At 37.8% G+C, this 20,558-nt stretch overlaps 2 protein-coding genes across 30 annotated transcripts in view; one reads left to right on the top strand and one right to left on the bottom strand.

Moving 5' to 3' along the window:
- Positions 1-20,558, bottom strand: part of LOC127531994 (zinc finger protein OZF-like) — a 289,632-nt gene that overhangs the window by 91,796 nt on the left and 177,278 nt on the right. For 2 of the 12 annotated variants that reach the window (XM_051942905.1, XM_051942906.1), the window contains one exon: positions 8,470-11,914. The exons of 1 other annotated variant lie outside the window; for it this stretch is intronic. Coding sequence is in view for 7 of the 11 variants with exons in the window: in XM_051942899.1 (XP_051798859.1) it covers positions 12,732-14,134 (1,403 nt within the window). In the remaining 4 variants the exon portion in view is untranslated. 9 more of the 12 variants (XM_051942900.1, XM_051942898.1, XM_051942899.1 and 6 more) reach the window with 7 other exon arrangements.
- The window catches only part of LOC127531964 (zinc finger protein 665-like), a 266,519-nt gene that overhangs the window by 112,636 nt on the left and 133,325 nt on the right, over positions 1-20,558 (top strand). For 5 of the 18 annotated variants that reach the window (XM_051942649.1, XM_051942653.1, XM_051942650.1 and 2 more), the window contains exons 4-6: positions 47-286; positions 6,947-7,029; positions 7,174-7,719. The exons of 1 other annotated variant lie outside the window; for it this stretch is intronic. In XM_051942649.1, the coding sequence (XP_051798609.1) occupies positions 47-286; positions 6,947-7,029; positions 7,174-7,291 (441 nt within the window). In that variant the 3' untranslated portion in view covers positions 7,292-7,719. 12 more of the 18 variants (XR_007939178.1, XM_051942662.1, XM_051942657.1 and 9 more) reach the window with 11 other exon arrangements.

Raw genomic sequence — 20,558 nt, 5'->3', positions numbered from 1 at the left:
CAGGAAACACTGACGTTCTCTGTGTTTGTTTTTGTTTTTCAATCAGAACGGAACAGATGGACAAAACTCTCAGACTTGTCAGCACTCTGCCAATGGTGAACAGTGCTGCTTTGACCAGTCTGGACCGACGTCCAATCAACAAGGAACCCTACAACGACACCAGCGTATGCACACTGGACACAGACTGAACCCCTGCCAAGAAGATTTCTCCATGCAGGATTCAGTAAAAGTTCATGAAGTCCTCCACAAACTTAAAGTCCTTGAGATCCGGCTTCACAGAATTCAGGTCTAATTTCTTGTTTAGTGTCGAAGTTGCTTCGTTGCAAAATCCATTATTTTCACCTAAATTTTTTCCCTAATAAAACACCTGAAAATTAGTGTGGCACAACCCGGTCTCACGGGGATTCGTGAAACTGTCACGTAAGTTTTAGTTTCGGTTTCGTGCGCACCAACACGATTTCGTCATGTTTTTCGTGCCGCTCACCACGAAATGTTTTTCGCTGTGGTAATCACATCTGAAAGTGGTTTATACCGGCGGATTCATGACGATCTAAGCTGTCCATCGGCGTATACTGCTTGTGTGATCGCGTTTGCGGCCGCCGGCCGCCGGACATTCTTGAAATTCCTATGCAAATTGGTAAGTGTACCACCGGCTTATGGTTAGGTTATGGTTAGGTTATGGTTAGGATTATGGTTAGGGTTATGTTTAGGGACGATGTCATGCAAAATATAGCGTTGGATTCGCCGCGGTTTTACATTAAAAATATAATATACACATTCTTTTGAAATACGTTCTGAGTGGCACGAAAAGTCCGCCGTTTAAAATACATTGGTGCGCATTTCGTGGTGAGCGGCACGAAAAACATGACGAAATCGTGTTGGTGCGCACGAAGCCGAAACAAAAATTTACGTGACAGTTTCACGAATCCTCGTGAGATCGGGCTGTGTGGCAGCACTGTGACAGCTTGAAACACAACAAGGCAACAGCCTGGGGTCTTACATAGTTCAGGACAAAATTTCAGAGCAATACTCCAAGAAATGAGTGTTTCACACATGTTTTTGTACTAATATGCTCAATTATGTCAATTTTGGACACCCTATGTACACCCTGTGCAAAAATGGTATATGTTCGTTTATCAGCCCTTTTTCACATTATTTTCACTCCAAAAACTCATAAAGAACTCAAAAAATCACTTCAGATAAGCTTCAGTGTGGATCTTGATCTGAATCAGAGGCACAGACGGAGACAGAAAAGCTGCAGCTCCTGGCCGCAGCAGGAGAGCAGGAGGTGTGAAAAATCACACAGAGCCGCTAAAACCCGCCTCTCGACTATTCAGCAAGCTCATTGGCTACATGCCCTGTCAGTCAAACGTTTCCTCCGACGTGATTTGCTCAGAATTTACTGATGAAATGAGGGTCACCAGATCCATCGGTCTCGGCAACGGTTGGCTGTTTAGGCTTCGGAGGCAGCGATGAGTCACTTGATTGGTTGAAATGCGGTTGGAATCGAAAGCAGAGGCTTCAGTCGCCATTTTCAGACCGAGACAGTGTGGATTTCAGAATGGTTCATAAAATTATGGACAAAAATGCAGTGAATTATGGAACACGCTGCTCCACCATGCGCCACGTGCACGTGCACGGAGCCAAGCTATTTGTGGATTATTTACTTATTTCTAGACATGTTTTGGACAAAATATTATACTTGCTAGTATTGTCTGGTGACTACTCTTGGATTATGGCCGGTTGTTGTGGATTATTTTCATCGTTCACCGGTAAAAGACCGTCCAAAGGTGATTTATGCCCTTTATGTGTCCCTTTAAAGTTTTGTTTGTTTTAGAAATGTGTTTATATTACCCGCTGTGGTAATCACATCTGAAAGTGGTTTATACCGGCGGATTCATGAGACTCTAAGCTTTCCATGCATGTATAGTGTTTCTATCATCGCGTTTGAAGCTAAAACTGCTTTTGCTGTTAAACTTCAGCCGGCCATTTTGGGCCCGAATACGGGCCCGTGCGGGTTAAGTGGTTGTTCCTCAGATCCCTCTGGGCTGCAGGAACCTGTTAGATGCAGAGCTGGTGCAGTGATTGTCTGATGGTTAATAATAATTAATTTAGGAGATTACTGACCGTAGGTATCTATCTATCCATCTATAATCTATCATCTATCTATAGGAATCTCTAATATTGAACAAGTAGATCAACTAATCTCAGATTACGTGTGAGTTGAAATAAAAAAACATGAAGTGTTCTATGAAAAGTCCAATCTTTGAAAGCTGACATGTAGTTTAGAATCATTTCTTTGTAAATTAGCTGCATCCAGTCATTACCATGACATTGGCATCATGGAACCATGACCACATATATGTGTCTGGAGATGGTGGCGTTTTTATAACGGCACATTTTCATGCTTTGACAGATACAGTGAGGGAAAAAGTTTTCAGACACTCTGAAAATTTGACACAATCTTAAATATCATGAAATATTTGTTGTAAAGTCTTTTTTGTGTGTTTCTAAGGGTGTGGCTGCATCAGACAGACACAAATACAAATGATATATTTTTTTGTTTGTTGTTTACAAGAAAAACTAACAAAACTAAATTCTACCAAATTTCTCGTTTTATGGAACCAGTCAATTTTCAGTTTTTCATGTCTTTTTTAGGATGTGTTTATTTTTATGATTGTACTAAAATAAATGACTCTTGAAGACCTCAAAGTGATTCTTAATGCAGTATTTCAGAAATGTATGGGATGTCCAAAAACTTTTTTCCACTGCTGTATTTAACAACAATCTGATCTGCTGATGTTAGCAAGACAAACAAGTGAAGGTTTCAGGCTTTTATCTAGAATTGTTCTTGAGATATTCATCTTCAAACAGCCTCAAATTTCAATGTGAGAAAAGAAAAACGAGTGAAACTGGGTCTACAGTCCACTGAAAAACCTCTAAGAAAGTATCTGACATATTGGGTGATGTGTATGACCCAGCACCCACAACTGGTTGGGTGTCATGTGGCTCTGCGTTCTGATTGGATGATTGTCCAACCACTGCCACAAGTATGAAGGTCATCCTGCAGGCGTGGCAGGAACACGGAGTGGAAACACAATAGATGTGTTCATCTGGCCATGCTGAGGGAACCCTCTGCTTCAAGCTAGTGGAGAACATCATAGTAGGTAGAGTCCCTATATTATCAGAGTATCGACATGACGGGTCCGAAATATTTTGGTCATGTGATCTATATGCGCCATTTTGTTTCCTATTCATGAACGCCGGGTTTTCTGTTAACGTTGTTTACACTGCAGAGAGTAATTCTAGGTCCTTTTTCGCTTCTTAAATACCTGAAAAATGACAGGCTGTTGTGCCTTTGGGTGCACAAATCGATCGTAGAAGGGATTCCACATGTTTAGATTTCCCAGTAATAGTCAAAGAAGGACACTGTGGAAAAATAAAGTCCGGAGAGTGGGATGGAAACCGACTTCATCGTTTTTGTGCCAGGTTAGTCCCATGTATGTACTTTCATGTTATGGTGTATGGGTGAATGACAGAAAAGTTTGATGTGATTTTAGGCAGTTGTGGTTATTTTGACTTTGACCATATTCATGCATGGAGATGTGTTACTGGTGACTGTTGGGTACCGTAACCCGTTAAACTTCCGTATTCGGGCCGTCTTGAGATGTGCAAACGTATTTTGCTAAATTGACCAAAGCTGCAAACTCAATGACAGAAACATTATACACCTATGGAAAGCTTAGATTCTCATGAATCCACCGGTATAAACCACTTTCAGATGTGATTACCACAGCGGGTAATATAAACACATTTGTCCAACAAATAACGTAAACAGCAAAACTCACCTTTGAAGGCTCATAACTAGTCACAGATGAAAATATTCCACTAAAAACGGCCATAATCCAACCTTGGACATCCAGAAAAAACAAGCCAGTAATATATTTTGTCCAAAACATGTCTTCAAATCAGTAAACAATCCACAAGTAGCAAGTTTTTGTGAATGTGCACCTCGCGCTGCGCGTCCCATATTGAGTGAATGGAAACAAAATGGCTTCAAATCCCCAGTTGTCGCTGCTCTGATAATACAGGGGCTCTAATAGTAGGTGCTGGTTACTGCCCCCTACAGGTCTCTACACAGTCCTTAATCCTGGAGAATTAGAAAATGACTAAAAAATATATTTCAACTTCATATAATAAAAATTAACTTACGCTCAACTTCTCACATGACTAATTAACCCTGTCCTGTGGGTCAAAATGGACTCGTTTTAAAGTTTGAAAATGTGGGAAAAAATATATATTTTCACAGTGAAACTTCTGATGTCCACGTTTTCAACATTTTTGGGAAATCTTTGAACATTTTTAGGTGGAAATAAAAACTTAAAAATATTTCTAAAGAACATTCACAAAAAATCAACCAAAATCCAGCGAAATTCACTGGATTGTTGATGATGTTTTTAAAGAAAAATATTAGAAGTTTTACTGAAATGTATATAATCACTTTAGATATTTTTAGGATTTTTTTGGGAAGATTTTTACTCATTTTTTAAAAAAATAGTTACAACAATTTTCTTGCCAAATTTGGGTGATTTTTTGAAAAGAAAACTTTTATAAAATTACTGGAATTTTCTTCCTGAAGGTTTTACAAATTTTCAGAAATTTGAGGATTTTTTTTATTTTTTCGACAAGGAAACAATGTTTTTTGTGCCTGTAAAATGAGGACAACAGGAGGGTTAAAACATTAAAAGGCATCATTATTAAGGTTTCTTTTATGAAACGTTTTCCATCAACAAGTACACAAAATAGATTAAACATATAATCTAACATATTTACTGATTCAAACCTTTGAATTTCTTCTTTATGTTGTTCTTCTGCATAACTCACTATTTCAAACTGGCTCATGTTACTTCCATGTGATCTGCCATTAAAACGGCCACATTCTACCATAAACACTGTAAATAATAACACACCTGCTCAAAGTTAAAGGCCAACATACGACCCAAACATGACATGGATTTGGTGCCACTTTGAACTCAGATGATCTCTTCTGTTAAACAAACCGTTGATTGTGAATCTTTTTTCCAGATATGAAGCTGCTCCTTCCAGGTCCACAGACAGTAAACAAAACAAAGCTCTCTGTAAAAACCCTCAGAATGTTGAATAGAATAAATGTGGACAGTTTCATGACTGGAAGAGAAGATTTCTGGATCATTTTGTGTCTCATTTGTGTCATTATGTGTTTTGTTTTGGTCAGTTTACGTCTTTCTGTCTGGTTTTAAACATTTTGCATCTTTTCATGTTATTTTTCTTCCATTTTGGTCATTTTGTGCCTTAATTTTGACCATTTTGTGGTTCATTTTGGTCATTTTGTGTGTTTTTAAGTTTATTTCTGTTTAAAATTGTTCATCTTGTTAGTTCTTTTGGTCAGTTCACGTCTATTTCATCGTTCTGTGACTCAGTGGCCATTTCTGTTTCAGTTTTCATCTCATTTTTGCTCTGAATTACTTTTTTTATCTCTCATTTTAGTCATTTTCCATCACTTTAAGGTTGTTTTTGTTCAATTTTGGTCATTTTCCATCTTATTGGATCATTTTGTGCATTTCAGCATGTCTAGAAAAATTAATGTATCAATCAGACAGTAAATGATCTATGAACAAACCTCTGTGTAAAACCTTCAGAATGTTGAATAGAATAAATTTGGACCGTGATGAATGTTAGTAAAGATTTCTGGATCAATCTGGTCATTTTGAGGCTAATTTTGGTCATGTTTTTATCTAATTCAGGTCATTTTTTTGTCTCTTTTTGTGCCATTTGTCCTCTAGAGGACAGATGGTTCAATCACAGAATGAGGGTATGTATTGAAAAAATATCATTCAAAATTTGTCCAGAGTAGTGACTATAATTTGAATTTTAATACACTTAACCAAGTGCTATAGGTGGAAAAAAACATGTTTACACAGCATGATGTTGCTTTGTGATGTTGCAACTGACATGCTGATTTCAAAATGGAAGCATTTTAATTTCTAATGCTCTCATAGAAGATGACTGGTCAATAAAATTGACTCCTGTGACTCTGATGTCATGCAGAGTCTTTATGCTATGATGTGGAAAGGGTGAAAGAAGACAGACTGGACATTTCTGAGTGAAACTGAACAGGGCATGTACTGATTCATAAAAACAAGTGTAGTATTATCTTTAATCAAGCCTTACATAGTATTTACTAGCTGAAGTACTTCGGTTTTGAACACAAGAATTACTTGTCAAGACTACGTTGACTGGAGCTCTGCTACAGAAAGGCAGTTCATTTTCTGCTGGGGTTCATAACATACAAGATTTCTCAAATCGACAGAGATGTTTTTGATTTGAAATTAGAGTTACCTTAAATTAATAATATATATTTTTGATACTTTCCCTAAAAAACTCTAAAAAAGCTTCAGGTGTAGCTGCAGGAAAAGAGCCTGCAGTCACATGGTGGGACATGTGAACATAGTTCAAGGAAGCAAGGCTGGGAGCAAGAGCCCAAACAGAGGAGGTAAAAGAAAAGGTCAAACTACAGGTATGTAGAACATGTTTTAATGTCAATGCAATTATGTCTGACTATTTGCTGAGTCAGTGAAAGTTATCTTATAGAGCAATGTTTGTATTATTTCAATACTGAGATATTGTTGCAGTGTCATTTGTTTACATTTGGATGTATTGTACAGTTAGATTCTATTGAGTTTCCATACCACATTACATTGCTGTTAAGGTGTCTGAATCATTCAGTGAGGGTTTGGTCATGTACTACTATAAGGCCGTGCATAAAAAGAAAATCAAGCCTGTTACAGTGTTGCTCTAGTCCCCTCTGTTAAATGGCATCAAAACAATGGTCAACGTGAACAAATCATGAGTGTTGACATTGACTCACAACAGTACCTCTCAACTGTTCTAATTTTGATCTATTTAGGAGAACAATGTGATGAGTGCACCGAGAGATCCAATACAGGGAGCTTTCCTTTTTCAAAGATCATTAGAAGGACAGAAGACAAAGTAAGTTTCAGCAAACAGCTTTTTATTTTCTAATGAGCCAATCTATAGTATTTAAAGTGCAGAGTTATTTGTGTTAGATTTGAACAAAATTCTTCCAACAGTGTAAGGACTTAGTCTTTCTACTTTCATTTGCAATTGTTCTAGAAACCTATCATCTGGGTCAGGTGGTCCCTCTGCAGCACAAGGAGTACTATCCCACATTGGATCTGATGTTAATATTTCCCTTAGACATGGTAAATTGACTGACTGGCTGATATTGTAGAGTTAGTAAATATAGGCAGTTAACAAAAGGAAATGAATGCTACTTTGTGGAGGGACCAGAATTTGGCCATTTAACAAAAAAATCTAATGCTAATATTCTTTTATTTCACCAGACTGTTATTGTTTACACTTCAATGAATGATGCTGTTGTACATGTATAGTAATTTTATTCATCTTCATGCATACAGTGTTTGTGTACAGTATGCGTGATCATATTTTAAAATATATATATTAACAAGGCCAACAACAAGTAAAATGTGGTAACTGCAAGCTGTTTCTTCTGAGATCCGTTTATGATGTGCTGTATTGTTTTATGATGACCAATTTTAAGAACTTATTTATTGTGGCAGGGCACTATATAATTACACAATTACATCTAAGTATGAATAGTATATTGCTTTATTTTTTAATAGTATCTTATTTTCATCTCATTTAAAACAGCGGAATTAAATGGAAGAATTCTGGGAGCCCCTGTCTTGCCTTCAGAGCAAGTAGTCTGGAACTAAGATAAACTTGAATTAAATGCTCACAGTAAAGGTTCATTAGCTCTGTATAGATTTTGGAGGATTTCTTGTCAGTCTGTGTGCATTGTGCAGAAATGTACAGTGTGGGTGTTAGTGAGAGTTAGACGCTGACATCAGCTTCTCCTGTTTCTCCACCGGAAGCCTGTGCTGGGCTGCAGATGAACCAAATACATGAATAGACCGGATGAAAGGGCTAAACAGGCTAAACAGGTGGTTTTGGTTCATCCGGACCACGCGGGGGCCATGAAGTCGGTGGATGGGGGAAGTGCACAAGTGAGGAGGGGGGAGGATGTATGATGTCATCGTGTATGTAAATTAAAGTGTGCTGTCATCACGTATGTAAATTGAATATGATGTCACCGTATATGCAAATTCTGAAGAGAAGCAGTGATGTTATAAAATGCACCTGTTGGAATATATTTGTTGGGAGTTGTTGTGGGGTAGTCACTTGATGCAAACCAGACAACAGTTCTGAGCATGAGGGATTTTACCACATAACTTTGGACGGGTGATTCAACATGATCTGCAAAGAATATGTGTTCTACTGGGATTATGGACTGAAGGACTGCTCTTACTGCTGTTTGAGGATTCTAAAAATAACACTGACTGAAGGAACATTACTGAACTCCATCATTTCCAAAGGAATGACACCAGAGAGGATTATAACAAAGTTTTTATTGGCCCAAACAACAAAAAAGGACACAAGCAGATCTAAATCTGGACTGAACTCTCTCTGCTTCCCCCTGGAGGCTCCAAGGCTCGTCGTTCTTCAGGTGATCAGCCGGATGTGGCCACACCGTCTGCTCTCCCCCTCCAAATTACATAATGTGGGTGATTATTACTCTTCTTCTATGAAAGCATAGTAGCAGTTAGGAATCATGACGAGCCACTGAAATATTAACTAACTATTGATTCATTGTCTGATGATTTAATGGCTATAGCTATTTCCCTGCTGAGATATATTTTAATAAAGCATTATCCTGCAATTAAAATCAACAGATTGGAACTTCTATTTATCCCTATCACAACGGTTAGATATATATTTTCTTGGAGTGTATAAAGTCAGGTTAATGTGTACATCACAACAGTAAAGGTTCTGTAAGGTTACCTAGTCAGTCCACATTTATTCTATTCAACATTCTAAAAGTTTTTACAGAAAGGTTTGTTCATATATCATTTGCAGTCTGATTTATGACACTTTTTTCCCTAAAAACAGACTGAAATGCACAAAATGAGACATAAAATGAAACAGAAAAACCTTAAACAGATGCAAAATGTCCAAAATGATACAAAAAAATTATCTAAATGAGACACAAAATGTTCACAATGGAACAAAAAACATTAAAAGCACGAAAAATGAGGAGTAAAAACAATCCTAAAGACAAAAAGTGGCCAAGGATAGACACAAAATGATGAAAATGAGCCTCAATGAGACACAAAATGAGCAAATTCAACAAAAACAGCCTTTAAGTCACCCAAATGGAACAAAAACAACAAAAAGAGATAAAAAATGACAACATTTTATCCACTAACAACCCTAAGGATGCAAACTGATCAAAATAAGGCACAAAATGAGCAAATGTTAGCTTGTCAGTGTTGTGAAAACTTCAGTCTAACATGTCAGTGTGTAGTTTGATATCTGGAGCTGAGTTGCAGCTCGTTGTCTGGACTTCTGTCTTACCTGAATGTTTCCTATCTGGCTGAGGAGGCTTCATTTTTCTGTCACAGTCTTTGCTCACAATGTCTTCACAAGTTTCACACTTGAAATCTTCACCACAACTCTCCAATATCTCCAAGCTTTGTGTGTTAAACTGACTTTCTCAAGTGTTTCCATGTTTTTCTTCAGAATATGGAATGTGGTAACAGTTGTTAGTTCTTCTCTCTGACATCACAATGGACTTTTAAAAAATGCATTTACTGTCTTAGTACTTGTTCTCTGTGCAATGACAGTAAAGTTGGATCTAATCTAATCTATAAAATGACCAAAATGAGATAAAAATGGACAAAATGTTTCAGTGGTGAGAAAAAGACCCAAACAGAGTCTACTGAACGGTCCAACAATGTTATGGGACAGTTCAAATGGGACACAAAATGACCAAAATGGAACATAAAACATCCGACCAAGATAGAAAAATACCACAATGAGCCATAAAATTAGAAAAGGGACATCAAATGTGAAACAAAAAGATAAAAGTGTCCAAAATGGGACTAAAATTAAGCAAAAATGACGAAAATGAGACACAAAATGTAGAAAATGAAAAAACAACCTTAAAGTGATGCAAAATGACTAAAATGAGAGATAAAATGAGCAATTCAGAGTTAAAATGAGATGAGAACTGAAACAGAAATGGCCACTGAGTCACAGAATGATGAAATAGACGTGAACTGACCAAAAGAACTAACAAGATGAACAATTTTAAATAGAAATAAACCAAAAAAATGACCAAAATGAACCACAAAATGGTCAAAATTAAGGCACAAAATGACCAAAATGGAAGAAAAAAAAACATGAAAAGATGCAAAATGTTTAAAACCAGACAGAAAGACGTAAACTGACCAAAACAAAACACATAATGACACAAATGAGACACAAACTGATCCAGAAATCTTCTCTTCCAGTCATGAAACTGTCCACATTTATTCTATTCTACATTCTGAGGGTTTTTACAGAGAGCTTTGTTCATAGATCATTTACAGTCTGATTTATGACACTTTTTTTTCTTAAAAACAGACTGAAATGTACAAAATGATCCAAATGAGATGTTCATTTTGTGTCTCATTTTAGTCATTTTTGTTGCTAATTCTGGTCATGCATTTCTTTAAATAACTAATAATACTGTGGACTCATTATTTAAACTTGAGGTAAATTCTTAGCATACTCAACTGGAAAATACTTTTACTGATTTGCTGTTGTTTGAACCTTAGTGCTGTCTTCGGGTCAAAATGAACCAGGCCACCATGTTTAATAGCATAGAACGGCCCCTAAATGACCTTTTTCAACTTGAAATTTGATCACTTTTCCTCAAGTGACCCCAACATTAGAAAAAGTGAAACATTGTTTTTGTTTATATTTTCATCAAAGCTGTACACCACCAGGGTACAAAGACTGTCTTCAGGTCATTTTTTACCCGGTGTCAGATAGAAAATTGACCCCCATGGAAAAGTGACCGAGGTTACAAAACATTAAATAACTAGCATAATACATAGTGGGGTCAAGATTCTACACCCTGGCTACTTCTGGACTGTTGAGATTGTCATATTTGCAGATTTTCAAATGAATATGGACTAATCTGATATTGCTGAAGCCATGAGGGCAGTTTTCAGGTTTCAGTTCCCAGCAGGTCAGAGATCACATTTTTTTAGTCATCCAGGAGTAACAAGAAGGACTGTAAAACAAATACTGTGTGCTGCACGTGTGACAAATACAGTTGCAGTCTGTCCTCCATGTGTTAATTAGAGCTTAATATGTTGGAATATTTTTGCTTGAATCTGTTATTTTTTCTATTCTTATGATTGATGTAGGTTATGAATCTTTCGGGTGGGAGCAATGACCCAAAAAATGAGAGAGTACTAGTATCTGGTAGTTGAGTTTTGTAGTTTTATATTCCATTGTACAGGATACAGTACACTGTTGTTTCCTTTCAAAAATGCATTTCAAGTTCATTTCTGCACATTTCTGGTACTTTATTAGGCTATAGAAGTATTATCTCTTGCAAAACAAGAAATGTTTACACCTGTGCAGTACCTTTAGCAGCAATAATAGTGATAATAAACCTCTACTTATAGAAAGAAAACAGTTACAGCATGAACAATGGTATAAAAACGAATGGTGTTCACTGATTAAATACAGTCTTTCTACCCTCTGAGGAAGCAAAAACAGGCATTCACAAAGTGTGTGATGCATGACAGGTTGTTTCTTCATGTAAAATAGATTTTTGGTTAAAAATTCCATTAAGCTGCTCTATTTTAGAGGCTCAGTGGAGGCAGGTCATTTCTGACCCTGAGGACAGGAGGAGTGTTCAGGACGTTCAGACAATACAAGGGTTCAATGTGCTGTATGACGACACAATGAGATCCTACGAACAAATCACACAGATGACCTATGTGGTGACAATAGAAGAAATAAATAGCATAAGACCTTTATGTAACCAGCAGAAACTGCAGCACAGCTTCACCTGTTTTTAACATTTCTGGTTTTGACATTTGCAGGAGTGTATCAGCTACTACTAGTAAAACCACGTGTCTGTTGCTTGAAAACATAATAATGTTGGTTATGTCTTTGACATCTGACTCAGAGTTATTCTTGCTGGGGATCTTCAATGTTACATTCATTATGAAACAACATGTACATGTACATCTGTTTGAAAACATTCAAAACATTTCATGAAGCAGTCATGGAGCTGCACGTTTTATTACAACTTTATTTCACGTCCAGATCTCCTCTGCTGCAGTGACACACTCTGTTGTGTCCTACTGTCACAATGTCTCTGTATCTCGTTGCCTCCTTTTACTTGAAAGACAGCAGAGCTCAAGCTGAGTGGATTCCAGCAGTATGTTCACACCTGAACAGCCATGTTCTCTCAGCAGGATGTGAAAATGTTCCAAACAGCTTCACATTATCTCCAATCACTGCTCTGCTGATGAAGGATGTCATGATAGCAGAAATGTAGCAGTCTGTACCAATACCATATCCATCCAGACATTCAGTTTGGTTCTTCTGCCTGCTCCACCACCACCACAGTCCAGACTCCATCTGGTCTAATCATCAAGGATTGCTTACATACTTCCTCACAGTTGTTGTTGAACCACAGACTAAAGCTGCTTTAAATCTAAAACATCTACTTTTAACCTGTACCAACTCTTACATGTTGTTTCAACCTTAGTTCTGACATTATGTTTTCCACAGATGTTTCAGGATCAGGACTTCTCAGCTGTGTGGATTCTCATGTGGGCTTTTAATTGATAACTATATTTAAAGCTTTTTCCACAGGTTCCACAAGAATATGGCTTCTCACCTGTGTGACGTCTCAAGTGGACAGTCAAATGGTCCTGTCGACTAAAGCTTTTACCACAGGTTCCACAAGAATATGGTTTTCCCATTTTGTGAACTGCCATGTGCCTATTATGTGCTGATGAACCAGAAAATCTTTTTCCACAAATGTGACAAACATATGGTTTCTCACCTGTGTGACGTCTCATGTGTTCAGTCAAAGAGGTCCGTTGACTAAAGCTTTTTTCACAGGTTCCACAAGAATATGGCTTCTCACCTGTGTGAAGTCTCATGTGGTCAGTCAAAGAGGTCCGTTGACTAAAGCTTTTTTCACAGGTTCCACAAGAATATGGCTTCTCACCTGTGTGACATCTCATGTGGTCAGTCAAAGAGGTCCGTTGACTAAAGCTTTTTTCACAGGTTCCACAAACATACGGCTTCTCACCTGTGTGACATCTCATGTGAACAGTCAAATGGACCCGTTTACTGAAGCTTTTTCCACAGGTTCCACAAGAATATGGCTTCTCACCTGTGTGAAGTCTCATGTGGTCAGTCAAAGAGGTCCGTTGACTAAAGCTTTTTTCACAGGTTCCACAAACATACGGCTTCTCACCTGTGTGACATCTCATGTGAACAGTCAAATGGACCCGTTGACTGAAGCTTTTTCCACAGGTTTCACAAGAATATGGCTTCTCACCTGTGTGGGTTTTGTGATGTTTGATTAAATCTGATTTACAACTAAAAGCTTTTCCACAGACTTTGCAAGTTGCAGATTTTGTTGCCTTGTCATTATCACACTGTCTCGCTGATGTTGGAGCATTGTCTACATCATTACTGTGACTGTTGTTACTCTGATGTCTTGGTTTCAGCTCGATACATCTAGTTGATCCTGAGTCTACATCCTTGCATCCTTCCTGATCTGGGCTCTCAGCTACACAAGAGATGTGAAACAGGAGCTGATCACTGTTTGGTTTTGGTTCACTGTGGTCACTTTCCTCATCAGCAGGAGTCACCTCAAAGGTATCAGTCTCCTGTTTCAATCCAATTAACTCTTCCTCCTGACTGGAGCAGAGTTCATCCTGTTCCACTTTAATTTGTGGTAACCCTGGGTTTAATTGGTCCAGACTGGTGCACAATTCTTCCTGTTCCATTTTAATTTGAGAAATCTCTGGGTTTGATTGGTCCTGACTGGTGCAGAATTCCTCCTGCTGATCTGTAATCCGTGGAGGCTCTGGGTCCTCATGGTCCACCATGGAGTTTCTCTCCTGGTCATGGGGCTGATGGTCAACAACAGTCTTCTCATTCTCACAGACATAAGACTGTGGGAGCTCTGGAGGGACAAAGAGACAAAAGATAACGGTTACTACTGTGATGATGAGAGAACACACATCTGTCACTTTGTCCAGGACTGGCTGTCTTCAACAGAATCAGCTCAAGAGTCAAATGTTTGATGCAAAAAGAATATGATGGTTTATAATAGAAGTCTGGGAGCCATGAAACAGCAGCAGGAATGATACAAGCATCTCCAAATGACTGAACATTTCTATGAACACGTTGTTCCACAGTGGATACAGGATCACAAAGTTCTAATGGTAAACACCACTGGGTACTTTTCTACACACCACACAGACAGGTTTGATGGGGATCCATTAAAATCTGTCTGAATAAAGCTGCTGTCCTCTTCAGCCTTCAAACCTGTCAGGACATTTGGATTTTAATGTTATTCTTATTTTACTGCTGGTTACTGTACTGTTGATTTGACTCATCAGTGAAACCCAACATGTTAATAGTGGAATGCAGTTGAACACATGACTTCTATACTCTCTAACTCTGTACGTGCGCTTTCTTTAGATCATGAATGATCTCTATACATGGAATTATGTCTCTGGACTGAAATGATGGAATGACTGAGTCCTCTGTCAGAGTTTTATTATTAAACTGTTTGATAACACAATGCAGTTGCTGTCAGTGTGGAGTAGTTCAGATAAACACTTCCAGTACCTCTGAACAGGAAACTTTGGTTCTTGCTTCCAGGGTCAATCAACACAACGATCACATTTTTAAAACTCCACACAGCATCAACTAACAGACTCCATATTATGAGCCCATTCTCTCTTCCTCACAGTGTGTCTCAGTTCATCTGAACACTTCATGATGTTCTACATGCTAGAAGTGGAATTCTTCACCATCAAAACACAGACACACCTATGGGCTGTAAGGGGATGTGTGGTTTCCAGATGACATCCAGCAGTCTGCGCTGACGATCGATCTCCTCCTGGTACTGGACGATGGTTTTTTCAAACTGAGAATATTTCTCCAGCAGCAGCAGCTAGTCTGTCGCTGATCAACTCTCTCAGATACTCAACTGAACACATCGTTACTTTATCGCTCTGATATTTCTCATTCATACTATAATACAGCCGTTTTATAGCTCAGTCCACACAGCAGTGAAGCAAACTCAACTCATGCTTCTTTGTTTACATCCGCCGGGTGTCACACTGTGAAGTTCCGGCAGAAACACTGAGTTACTTTTTCTTCCTCATTGAATTAGGCAGACCAGACGCATCACTGGCGTATTGCTGCCACCTACTGGGTGTTACTCATAGTCCTTAGAGAATCCTCGATATTGTCTTATGCAGTCCTGTGGTCATGGGAAAGTTCAGAAGTTTCTTCATATTTGTCCACTCCTCCATGTTAAGTAGAAAACAAAGATTACAAACAGTTCGTCCAGCTGCTCCTAGTCTCTAATGTTTCTTCTGTTGGCATGAGTAGAGCTTACACTTAAGAAGAACATTTCTCACAGTTTCTAGTTCACCTCACTCACAGTTCCTATCTCTGTGCTTCCCAATCAAAGCCAGTCCACTTTTCAGACTGCAGTGTCTGAGTCTTAGCCAGGTTAGAACAATTGAGTCTCTTCTTGCATCACTGAAGTACCTTCTTACTTTTCCCATTTTACCTTGAAGAGCAAAATCAGTCCCCTCTTCTTTTGTTTCTTAACAAGTCAAAGCATTTCTTCCTCAGACTGACTTTAAAAGCACGTGTTTGGAGAGATTGATAGAGCTGGAATGAAAATGTTTTTGGGGAAATCAGCGGCTCCAGATGGACTTACAACCAACTTTGATCCGTTTTTCTGGGCTGATATTAGAGAATGACTGTTTGAAGCATTCAAAGAAGCTTTCAATCAGGGAGTCACACTCATTTTAGTTCAGGTTCCACATTTAGCCCAGTTTGATCTCAAGTGGGCCGGACCGCTTTTTACTACAGGATCAGAACCACAAAAGTCAGATTAAAAAAGAAAAAAAATAAGGCAAAAACCAGACAAAATATTGTGAAAATCAGACACAGAACGTTAAAGATAGAGACAAACGACACAAAACAAAAAAGAGGCAAAAAAAATTAGACAAACAAGTTACAAAGCAGCAAAAAAAATGGATAATGGACAAAAACGAGACAAAAATACACAAAACGGCACACAAAACAACGAATAAAGCAAAACACAAAATGACAGAAATCAGAGAAAAAACACAACAGAGACAAAAAGGAAACAACACGACAAAAACGAGAAACAAAACATGAGATGAACGACAAGTCAGACAAAAACCCCAAAAAAAAAACCAGACAAAATATCACAAAAATGAGACACAAAAGAACAATCTAGTGGTTGACTTTGTGATCATGGTCTAGAAATGATTTTAAATTGATACTTTGACTCATTTACAATCTGCAGTTCATGTCTTCTCTGGAATTTGGACACTTTGATGATGATTGATGGATTGTGCTCATTTGGTAGAGGATGCTGCTTTTACACTCTTTCTACATTCATTGAAAGCTTCTGACAAGCTTCAACACCACTTTATTTGACATTCACTGCATTATTTTGGATGGAAAATTCATTCATATGCTCTCAATGTTGTCCAGCAGAATTCCTTCAATGTGGAACTACTAGAGATGAGATGTTAACAGGAGCAAACACCAAGGAGACCCATCAGTCCTCTGCTGTTTATTATTAGCTCTGGATATCAACCCTCCTGTTGGCTTCATTTACGCCACCAAAAAACAGGAAAAAAATCCAGAAATTCAGCAAAAAAAATTCACCAAATTTATGAAAATGTGCAAAAACCTTCAGGAAGAAAATTCCAATAATTCCTTAAAAGTTTTATTTAAAAAAACAAAACAAAATCCCCCTAATTTGGCAGGAAAATTCTTGTAAATATTTTCAAAAAATGAATAAAAATCTTCAAAAAAAATCCTAAAAATATCTAAAGTGATTCCATATTTATCAGTAAAACTTCTGATATTTTCTTGAAGAACATTCACATAAAAATCAACCAAAATCCAGAGAATTTACTGGATTTTGGTAGATTTTTATGTGAATGTTCTTTAGAAACGTTTCTTCTTTTTCCACCAAAAAATGTTAAAAATATCCTAAAAATGTTAAAATGTGGACATCAGAAGTTTCACGGTGAAAATATTTATTATTCTCCACATTTTCCAACTTTAAAACAACACGAGGGTTAAAAATAATGAACTCTAAAAGCATTTAATAAGGACACAGTCAGCAGATGATCCAACATTATTTTAAAGCTGTGTGTATTTTCCAGAAGCCTCAGGGTTTGATTGAAACTAAATGTGAGATCTGATCCATTCACCAGAAAACACAAACTTTACTTCAGAATATTCCAGTAAAAATGAGCTGAAACATTTGGGAGAAACTATCAGTAAAATATGATCCACAGGGAAACTTCTAACATTCTGATTGTTGGAAATCAAATCTAAAATCCTTGAAGATCTGCTTCCAAAGGAATCTTTGATATTTGGTAGAATATTGAGGACATAAATGGAAGGATTTCAGGATGAATTTACCACAAACCACAGAAGAGCACAGAATACTTGGAAAGAGTGATCTCGATGTGATGAACTGACTGCCAAGTCCTCACACCTTAATCCCATCAGAAAGTTATGGAGATTTATGGCAAGAAAAGTTCATCATGATGGAAAACAGTTCAATAACAAGGATGACCTGAAACATTAATGATTAAAGCATGAGACAGAATTGATGAGAAAATGCTGCTTTCTCTGATTCAGAAACCAAAAAGGTGAACAGAAGTGACTTTACATTATGGAGACAATAAATGATTAAGATCTGATCTTTTTGTTGACATTTTTAATTCCATTTAATCAAATTTCGGACTATAAAGAAGAACTATATACTCAAACAAAAATATACATATTTAGTAGTGTGCAGCTCAAATGCTTTTAGTTCAAGTGAGCGTCAGAGGAACACAGCACACTTCTCCTCCATTCCTCGGGCATCTTCTCACTATCTAAGATCTGTTGAACAACCCAGTCACAAACTCTACTGCTACCTCTCCGAGACACTTCCATACCTCCACAGGTATATCATCAGGACCAAGTGCCTTTCCACTCTTCATCCTTAGCACACCAGCTCACCTACGACCGCTCAAACACTGCGTTATGATTTCCATATCCTTCTGTACACTACCGTTCAAAAGTTTGGGGTCATCCAGACAATTCCATGTTCTCCATGAAAGCTCCCACTTTCACACATAACTGCACAAGGGTTTTCTAATCATCAATGAGCCTTTCAACACCATTAGCTAACACAATGTAGCATTAGAACACAGGAGTGATGGTTGCTGGAAATGTTCCTCTGTACCCCTATGGAGATATTCCATTAAAATCAGCCGTTTCCAGCTACAATAGTCATTTACCACATTAACAAAGTCTAGACTTGATTTATCATTTATTTAAAGCTATCTCCATTGAAAAGAACTGATTTCAAGAAAAAGGACATTTCTAAGTGACCTCAAACTTTTGAACAGTAGTGCATATTTATATAATGTCATATTTTTTTTAAATAAGACATGTAAGATGAAATAATATTGATGATAGCTCGTGTCCTTCTTCCTCTTTTAGCACACATCACACAGTATTACAATGAATAAGAACGTTCAATCATCAAATACAATCATTTTCATAACAAGCTGCTGTGGAGGCAAAACCTTTTTGTTCTTTGCCAATAAATCTTTTGTTCTTTTATTCAGAGCTCTGAAGGTACAGGTGACACAGAGTGCAAGCAGTCGATGTATCAAGTCAAACTGGAAGGAGCTGAGAACTCAAAGAGAAGCATTTACGCACAGGTCCTACACTCAGCTGGGGCGGAAACAATCTGCGGGCTGCAGGTTTGCCACCGGCGGCAAAAAGGGGGACACACGCAGCGAAGTTCAAACAAAGTGTCCGTGGAAGTTTCTGTTGGGAAAGCATCAAGATCTGCGGCAAACTGTGCAGGATTGCCTTCATCTCAAAATCCGGGTTGCAGCCGGTAAGAGCAGAATTCTGGAGACTCTAAAAGACTGTTTAAGCTTGCGATGTGTGCCACTGCAGTATGTGTTAGCATTAGCATTAGCATTAGCCACGGAAGTAAACTTTGTCTGTTTTTTACCATAATTTCTGTGTGTTTTGTAATTGTTCAGTTGAAAATAAGATTGCAGGCTAATTGGTGATAATTAGAGGCGTTCCAGCTAAGACCAGTGAATTCATCCTGTTTGTAATGGTGGGTTTTTACAATGCCCTTTATTTATTTATTGGATCTGGAAAGGATTGCATTTTAAAAGCACTTTATGCACTTTAAATAATTTTAAACCATGAAAAAAAGTATAAAATGGTTAAAAATTTTTGATAAAATGCTCAGAAGAATTTGTTAAACTGGATTAAATCACCTCTTAGAATGCAGGATAATTCAATGTGTGGTATAGTATGGGTTGAATATTGCCTCCAATGCCATGATTTTGTCGCATTCAGTTATGTGGTGTTGAGGTTGACAAACGATAAATGAGTAGGAGTAGCATTTGCCCTAATGTGGGTGAAAATGTCCATGAGGAATGGTTGTTACTATTGCTGAATGCAGTAATGTAGTCCTTTGTGTTCTGTTTAAAGGTTTTTCACCTTAATCTATCAACTAAACGTATGGCTTATGGAAGTTGCCACCTCATGTCATCTCATGAATTTTGCGACCGCTGCCAAAATAAAAGAGGGAAAGAAAGAAAGCAACTGTCTGATTGATGAGTGGGAGTCCCTGCCTCAAACCCTGGGTAGATGAAACATCCTTTTTCAAGTGGGGAAACTGCGAGAAAAATCATCAATGAGAATCACCTGTCATTGAAAGTGGGAGGACACTTGACACTATGGGAGAGTGCAAGAACAGAGAGTTGAGAGCTGCCTTTAAACAGAACACTGAGCAGTAAAATACATTCACTAACTTACAGCATGAACAGTTTGCAAAAAGATAAGACCAAACAATTGAATTTCCCTTCGGGGATCAATATAGCAGTCCCTCCAGGAATTTGCGATGTTGTGATCACGCGAAATCAACCAATCTCTGCAAATTTTGCGTGGCCTTGCAATTTTGTCCAATCACCGCAACTTTCCCGCAATTTTGGCCCGCCTCCCGTGAGTTCCACCAATCATAGCAGCCCCCAGCGCAAACCTAATGCACATACGTCACCAAATTCACTTCCTTGTTTATGGTTTGAAGATGCAGACATGTGCGGTACTAATGTCTCTCATTTACCAACAAAAATGACTGCTGAAGACATTGATAAACAACTAATTCACTGATGTTTTTCACCAAAGCGAAGCTAAACTGTTTTACAACCGTGCAATATTGTGGTGGAATTCAAAAAAAGAAGAAAAAAAAATCAGCGATTAATACACTTTAAAAAAACATGAAACAT

Source organism: Acanthochromis polyacanthus, chromosome 22 (assembly GCF_021347895.1).
Source record: "Acanthochromis polyacanthus isolate Apoly-LR-REF ecotype Palm Island chromosome 22, KAUST_Apoly_ChrSc, whole genome shotgun sequence".
NCBI classification, from domain to species: Eukaryota; Metazoa; Chordata; class Actinopteri; family Pomacentridae; genus Acanthochromis; species Acanthochromis polyacanthus.
Note: the sequence above shows the minus strand (reverse complement) of the source record. Positions and strands in the feature narration are given on the sequence as shown.